At 46.3% G+C, this 8,176-nt stretch overlaps 1 protein-coding gene across 4 annotated transcripts in view; it reads right to left on the bottom strand.

Annotated features, from left to right (window-relative positions):
* The window catches only part of LOC106811429, a 75,039-nt gene that overhangs the window by 31,648 nt on the left and 35,215 nt on the right, over window positions 1–8,176 (bottom strand). Inside the window, exon 1 of one of the 4 annotated variants that reach the window (XM_014815037.1) lies at window positions 990–1,260. The exons of the other annotated variants lie outside the window; for them this stretch is intronic. Coding sequence (XP_014670523.1) covers window positions 990–1,082 — 93 coding nt within the window. The 5' untranslated portion in view covers window positions 1,083–1,260. Of the gene's footprint in view, window positions 1–989; window positions 1,261–8,176 lie in introns of those variants that run through there. 4 annotated transcript variants of the gene reach the window in all.

The raw sequence follows: 8,176 nt of genomic DNA on the forward strand, positions 1-8,176 counted from the left end.
TAGTGGCGTAGCCATGGTCGCCGGTCGGCCATTTTTGTGTATGAAACAGGATCCGTCTACTCTGTATAGAAATTCGCATCATAGAGCTGGCAAAAGTTTCAAGCGGAGCATAGAGCATGAATCTGTAGTTATTTAACATGAATAAAGTGTATGTTGTGTAAGCGCAGTAACAGTGTGAGTATTTTTAATTAATTCCTGTTCGATGCTTATTCACTGATGCTTCACTAATTTCGTTTCTAAGAATGGGGCCCAGGCATATATAGACACGTGTATATATATGAGAGGAAGTTTGGCAGCGGTGGTCTCTCGTGGATAACACAATTGAATTCAGACAGAACAGTCTGGTGTTCGAGTCCCGCCATATAGTCTCTGTCAGTCACTAATGCTGTTTCCTCGAGCAAAGAGCTTTATGCCGATTTGCTTCAGTCGACACCTGCTGTAAAAATAGGTTTATGTCGCCGGCGCGAGACCAATAACCTCACCCACGTAACAGCGAGAAGCTAATAGCTGGTGAAAGCATGTTACGTAAGTCAACGCAGCGCAGATGCGGTCAATTGTCAGCATTATTTCAAATACGGATTTCACTATAGTTTTTACTGCACACAGCTTTACAGCACGTTTTTAGTTTACTCAGTCACGAGAATTGCTCCCTAGACCCGTAAGAAGAAGCGTTGCAGAGAGGTTGCGACTACACGTAATTCACGATGTCCGCATGTCCCCATGGTCACAGGCGAAACACGATTCATATATACATCATTACATGTAAGCCGTAATTCACAAGCTAACCGGCATGGTAAATAGATTAGCATATCATTCTCACGCAGACAGCCTTTCTACATCACCACTCAGACTTCTACATCATCAGTACTTCTACCATGTCAGACAATTGCACTTTGGATGCGTTGTAACTGTGACGATACAAGCGTCTAAATATTTATACTCCGCATAGGAATAAATGCATATTACGCTTTGAATCACTGAATGTATACCTTTCTCCTTATGACCCTGACAATCTCATAGACATTATTGTCATCCTCATAGTTCGGCTGCATCACACCGTACATCGACCTGGCCGACTTCATCTTCACGTGATACACAGCGTGTGCAGATGCGCAAACAGAATTCTCCCGCAACCCACACTCTCTCACGCACAGCGACCGTACACGGGTTGCGTCACGTCCTAGCGTCGCTCTTTCACGCACAGAGAGTGTACACAGGTTGCGTCACGTTCTAGCGTCGCTCTCTCACGCAAAGCGAGGCATGTACGGCCACACGTTCTCTTGCGTCTTCTTCAACGTTCTATTGTTGACGCCCGGGCTCGCGTGAACGGTGAAGATCTTGCGTTCGCGTACACTCGCGTAAAAACGGGGCGCCATCGAAGAACTGTCAATTGAGCGCCGGCTCGTCACTCCGGCGCCGGACAACTGCCACTACGGCCCCGGTTGACTTCCTCCTCCTCTCCTCTTCCTTCCGTCGGCGCGACGGAATTGCTCGTGGCAGCTTCAGTGGCTCCTCCACCTGTGCAAGAGAAGCCGGCGCGCCGATGAAGCTGTCGCTGTTCCACCCATTTGATCGCCCCGTCGAATTACGCAGCAGTTCCCAATCGATCCTCCCCCGAACATTTGCCGCAACTGACTCACAGCATTTCGCTCCGCAATGCACACGAGTCTTACGCGCTCCAACCGAGCAATGTGACCTTTCGTTGCCAATTCGCTCTCGCGTTGCCGTGCGGGTCGCGTCTCTTAAACGGTAGTGGCGCGCCTGCCTGCCTGCTCCGTACAATATATAGACGAGAGATAACCCGCGTGTGCGATTGCGCTGTTCAGCGCACAGGTCTATCCGGCTCTAAATGATGTTCGGAATGACCGTACGATGAGAGCATTAGCGAGTAGAGGTAGCTGTACAAGGTCGCTGGTCTAGTGCGCTACGCGCGCTGTAATCACTCTGTCACCTAACAGTGCGCGCTTATTTATTCTGCTTGCGCACGGTCGGTGTTGCCCGCCGTGCCATGCTACCAATGACGCGCGACCATATGCCACGCCGCTGCCAAATACGCTATCTGGGCATCGGCCGAGCAAGTCCCGCCTCCGCCAATTCCAGATAGCTCCGAGCGGGCATCGCTACTGCTGCTACTGCCGCTGCTGCCGCGGTACGTAGAAACTTCACCTTGCTCTCGCGTGGCCTTCGTGTCCAACTAATCGCTTGGTACCCAGTCCGCGCCCGCCAAGATCAGGTTTACCAGAACCGGTGGGCTATGCTAACTAAATGTTGTGTTTGGATATCAACGTGGATCTCAGATGGTACCTACCCTGACACTTCCAACTATCACCACACCACACACGCGTGCGACAACGCCTTACAAATATGCTGACCTAGAAAAACATGGCGGGCTATTTTTCAAATGGCCACCGTGCCAACAACCAACTGAACTCTAAATGATTGATCAATTATTTAAGTATTGTTTGAGATAGAACTTGCTTTCCACCAATTTGACAGTGTGGTATCATATTAAAGCGGAATTTAAATTTCTCTACAAGGATTACCACAGTTTAATGGGCTTAGTGCATGATTTTAATGACAATTTGGCAAAATGTGATTTTTTACCATTTTTTTTCCCAAAATGTGAATTGCACCAAAATTCATTTTCTCCATATCTTCACACACTCCTTTTTGAGCTAATGAATTTGGAACTTTTCAGAACCAACTTGCCAATATGTAATTTGCCGCTATTAGATTATTGCGTCGCAAAAGCTCAAGTTTTATTGGCTTTTCTAACAGATAAAGTTTATATTACTCCAAAGATATACCATTATTGTGATTAACTAAAAACAGATTTGTACATTTTAGTGGCGGTATGACGTGTCATGAAAATAGCTCCGTAGGCGATTTTGTTGTGCTAAATTTTTATTTTTTTGCTTTATCGGTTGATTTCAGGGCTTAAACTATCAGAAAAGGCCAGGGTTCAATTTAATTTATTTTAATATTTGTTTAATTTAATTTTTTAATAATAGTACATTAATATTCCTTACTCATAATTCTAAATCTGTCAAGCTGAGACATCAAAAAACAACGACAAAATAATAAACGTTTCTTGACTCGTCGTCTTATCCCGGTGATACGAATAATGCGGACAGTGACAATTACCTTGGACTAATCTGAATAAAAAATATAGTCTGTCCATTGTGTGTTCAGCTAATTGTCACCTGTCCACAGTCACTGCTTTACACTGCTTTCAAATATTGCAGTGTATGAACACGGCTCACGTTGTGTTGCGGATCCCTGGCAGCAACATCCAATGTAAACATGCAATAGCCTCTCGCACGGACCAGTTTGCTTGCACCTCTCTGGTGCAGCGCCACACGCGATGGCCTTTGTCATTGTCTGCAGCCAGGGCTGGTGAGTTGGAAGTGGGACTGGGACAGTTGTCCCATCCCTGCAGACGCACCAGCCATACCTCAAATGGGTTCGGAGCTCTGGGCCTGCCAATGTGTCGCCTCTGCTCTATGATAAGTTGCTAGAGCTGCACGTCGTAGGTGTGTTGTCAGAAATACATATTCTGTTGGTGGTAGCAGCTTCAGCAGAGTTGACCTGTTATTCAGGAATTTGTAGACCCTCAGTTTTCCATGATCACACTCCTCGAAGTCATCGGCTTTGTTAGAGTACACAGTGATGACAAGCTTGCGTGGCCTGGTCGATGAGTTCCAATGTGATGTCTGCTGACCTTGCATCGCCAAAGTCTTCTAGTTTAGATATGTCTGTAGTCTTGCTACTGCTTATCCAGGTCTTTCTTTACCAGTGAAGAAAGGATAGCTTGTCTCTGTCTCTTCACTCAGGCTGAAGGATAAATGGTAGTGCACGACACTTGCGAAGGTCCCAGTGCCACAGCCATTTGGGGTATGGGTATAGGTAGTTCTCCGTGGCAGTTCTCACCCACCAGTCCAGGAAGATTTCTTCAGAATAGTGGTGGCATAGTAGACACAGATGATGATAATATCCGTGTCATTGCCGTGGATGATCACTCTCTCAACATCTTCATTCTGAACTGCTGTATATAGCATGACTTGTATCAGCCTCCTGCTGTGTAGACTCCAAGGCAGTGACGTCAGTTGCGGACCCTTCGATGAGCAGCACACTCAGGGTTTCTTTTTGAATCCTCTGCTTAGGTAAAGGCGAGTTTGAACGAGTGCTGGATCTAGCTGTTCACTCTCGGTCCACGTCTCACACAGGAAACTCAGCTTTGTGGCTGATACTGAGAAGAATTCTTGTGGGGTCTGGGGCTGTACTGCTCATCTGACTTCAAACACCTTAGCTGGTCTGGATCGGCCGTACCTGTGCTGTTGCTCTGCTGATTTGAGGCTTTGTTCACTGTATCGGTCACAGCAGAAATGTATGAGCCCTGTGCCAGCAGGAACATCTTCCAGCAGCTAGTGCTTGTAGCGATCAGCAATGGCGTTTGCATGTTTTATCTTTCTTGAATAACCAGTGGGTATGGCATGCATTGCGCTCAACCACCACTGCTGTCTTCACGGTTTCCTTGTGGCAGATCAGCAACACTGGTCACTGAGTCTCCTCCTTCAGGGTCTTCACGAGACTAGCCGTTGTGCCTGCAGCCTCTTGCTTCCACCTTCAATGAATAAAGACGGGGGGCATCTTGCTACACTCATGGGTTGCCAATAAAGTTGACGATGGTCGACATCTCCACCACTGGCCATGATCTGTGTTTATGCGAAGAAGGGCAGAGCTCTACTTCATCACTCTTTGTGTGGTGCACTCTTTCCTTGTCGACTTCTTTGGCTTTGATTTTGCGTGTGGAAGCGTTTTCAACTCACGCATGGACGTCTTCTTTTGTCACTGGAGTGATGGAAACTGACAATGCCTTCAGACCAATGTTCCTTTCACTCGATGAGGTGTTCCTGGACTGCTGCCTCTGACGCTGCCCGTTGATAGATTAACCAGGGATGGCATTTCGTGCTGAGAATAGGGGTTGGTCTCCATGGCTGCTATCACTTTCTGGACCATCTCTGCATCCCTTGCCACTAGGGTTGTTCGATATTAGTTCAATAAAGTGTAGTTTATAGATGGAAGAACAGTGATTTTCGTCAGCGAGGCGGTACCCGTGGGGCAAGACTCCTCAGAATCCCTGGTAATCGCTGCCCAATGTAGACGTCTGCGAGGTATTGACGAGGTTCGTTTCACACACTGAATTTTCTTACGATTTTCCATGTATATACTGTAATATGATATGTACTGAACCCAAAATATACCTTAACGGCTCATAGACTGTTGATATGTAAGAAAATGTTGGACAAGTAATAAAAATTCGGACAAGGAAAGATTGCTTTCTTGTTGCAGACAGGGCAACCAGAGCTGACTAGTCGGATCCTAACCGGTAGTCTGTGATCGCCACTTAAAGTGCCCTTATCTCTTGTCATGACTATCTGATCGCAAAAAAATGACTGCATCAGTTGTCTTCCCATGCCTGCAAACCTATAGAAAGAGGTTATTATATGGACCAAGTTTATCACTGCCATGATAATGACATTGAATTTAACGAGATCGTAACGGAAGTCGATAATGGCCACTTCCGGTCACTTTGAAATTGTGATAAATAGACTCAGCATCATCCAAACCCCTGAAATGACCGCCAGGATCGTGAATAATAGGTTCATTATTAGCAGAACAAGCCCGGGGCGGTCAGTCAGGGTGGTCATGGAAAAGAAAGCCGCCTCCCCCGGGGGTCGAGGGGTCGGAAATTTGATCCCACCATTTTCTGATAGTTTGAAACTAAATCAACTCAATAAAGCAAAAAATCAATTTTAGCCAAAAAATCCTACGGAGCTATTTCATGACACGCATACCCACTATAATGGTACAAATGCTGTTTTAGTTAATATCAAATGTTAACTTTGAACAATATAATTTATTGTTACAAAGCAATGAACTTGAGCTTTTGCGACAATATTAACCATACATATGGGCAGTTTTCTGAAAAGTTTCAATTCATTACTCAAAAGGACTTTTGAAATATGGGAAAAAATGCATTTTGGTGCAATTCATATTTTGGGGAAAAATGGTAAAAAATCTCATTTTGGCCCAAATTGTCATTAAAATCATCGCCAAGCCCATGAAATGTGGTATCATTTTGTTAGAATTTAATTCCTTTAATATGATACCACAACATGGTGAAAGCAAGTTCTATTCAAACGATATCTTAAAAATTGATGTCATCATTAGTTACACACGGTGGCCATTTGAAAAATGGCGCGCCATTTTTTTCAGCAGCATATTTTCAAGGTTGTCACACTGGAAGTTGTTCAGGAGGTCCCTGAACACGTTGATACCAACAACCTTTATAGCATCCCGGTCTGGTTTACCCCAAAAATGGGGTTTTGCCCCCTGGGTAGAGCGCAGGGGGAAGAAACATAAGCCGCTTCGACCGCAAACACAACCAACGAGAATGTGTACGAAGCATAGCAAACTTTCTCCCCCCCCCCCTGTCTCTCTTTCTCTCACTCTTCTCTCTCTCTCTCTCTCTCTCTCGCTCTGTCTATCTCTATCTCTTTCTCTCTCTCTCGCTCTGTCTATCTCTATCACTATCTTATCTCTCTCTCTCTCTCTCTCTCTCTCTCTCTCTCTCTCCGGAGGGGAGGGGGGTACGCGCGCTTCTGCGTGTCTAAATGGGAGCTGTAGGAGGCGCTGTTAGACGTGCTTGATTAACGATCCATGGAGCATGAAAATCTACGTCCGTAATTTCGGACCGCGAAGAGGTTTCCGCCTCGCCGCAGCACGCCGCGCCGAGAATAAGCCACTTCACCGGCGAAGTGCTGTGAATTACCCACTCCACGGCGGAGTTCCACCGCCTTCGCCGCCTGTTGTTTACACGTATATTACACCGACTCCGCGTAAGCAGAACCAACCTCGCGGACTCGGGCACGAAGGACGTTCGGAGCCAGTCTACGCGTGTTTATTGAAACCACGCGACGCGGCTTTCGGCTATAATTTCTCATTTCTGGTAGGAAATCAACGACAGAACACGGCAAAAGGCGAAAGGTGGACGGTCACTCAGCAAGACAACGAGCGCGTATTGATTGTCAGTCAATACTACACGCACGCAGGCGAGTCAGCAGGCACTGTGAGTATGTAAGGTCGATTACTCGTCGCAGCACACTGGCTGCAGATCGTTATCGTTGATATTATCGGCTTGCAGTCGGCAGCAGGTGCGTTGATCAACGTTAACACACACGGCGATCCATGCAGAGAGACAAATCAGCGAACGAGTTTGGCACTCGCCCGCTCGCCAATTTCGAGTGAAAATAATATCGGGCGAGTGAAAGCTAGAGCTGACTCGCCCATGTTGGCGAGTAAAAATAATTGTCTAAAACTTTAATCAAATGTTGGTTCTTATATATGTTGGTTGGTACGTTATATATCCAAACATTGATGAAAAACAGTTCTAGCGATTGTGAAGGGCGGCTATCGCACAGCATCCTCACTTTATATTATCAAAGGTCAAAATAAACGTAAAAATAAACGTTGTGTGAATTTCATTACGATTTTCCATGTATATATTGTAATATCAGATTCAGAAGTGTATAATATCGATATATATATCTCTATATATAACTAGCGGGATAACCGGCGTTGCCCGGGGAAATCAGTGGCGTTACTCAGTTTGTGACCGCTTGGTTGAAAAGAAAATACCCAAAAAAATCGAACTATTTATCTATCCATGCATTCATCCATGCATCCATCCATCGCATTCCATGCCATGCCATGCCATGCCATGCCATGCCATGCCATCCCATCCCATCGCACCGCATCCCATCCCATATCCCATCCCACCGCATGCCATCTCATCGCATCCCAGGCCATGCCATGCCATGCCATGCCATGCCATGCCATGCCATCCCATCGCACCGCATCCCATCCCATCCCATCCTATCCCATGTCATCCCATCCCATCCCATCCCATCCCATCCCATCCCAACAGTAAACAAGAGCCGCAGAGCGTCTGGGCTCATCTGAGGTCTGTTGCTACGATTATAAACGTAAAATTTCAGTCGTGCGTAGTACCACATTTGTTAGGCGCAGATATGCAGACACGCAGTTGCGTACACATTGTTAGGACACGCCCACTATCGCAGATGGAGGGTAGGGGGAGGGTGGGGGGAGAGGG

Source organism: Priapulus caudatus, unplaced genomic scaffold (genome assembly GCF_000485595.1).
Source record: "Priapulus caudatus unplaced genomic scaffold, Priapulus_caudatus-5.0.1 Scaffold538, whole genome shotgun sequence".
Taxonomy (NCBI): Eukaryota; Metazoa; Priapulida; class Priapulimorpha; order Priapulimorphida; family Priapulidae; genus Priapulus; species Priapulus caudatus.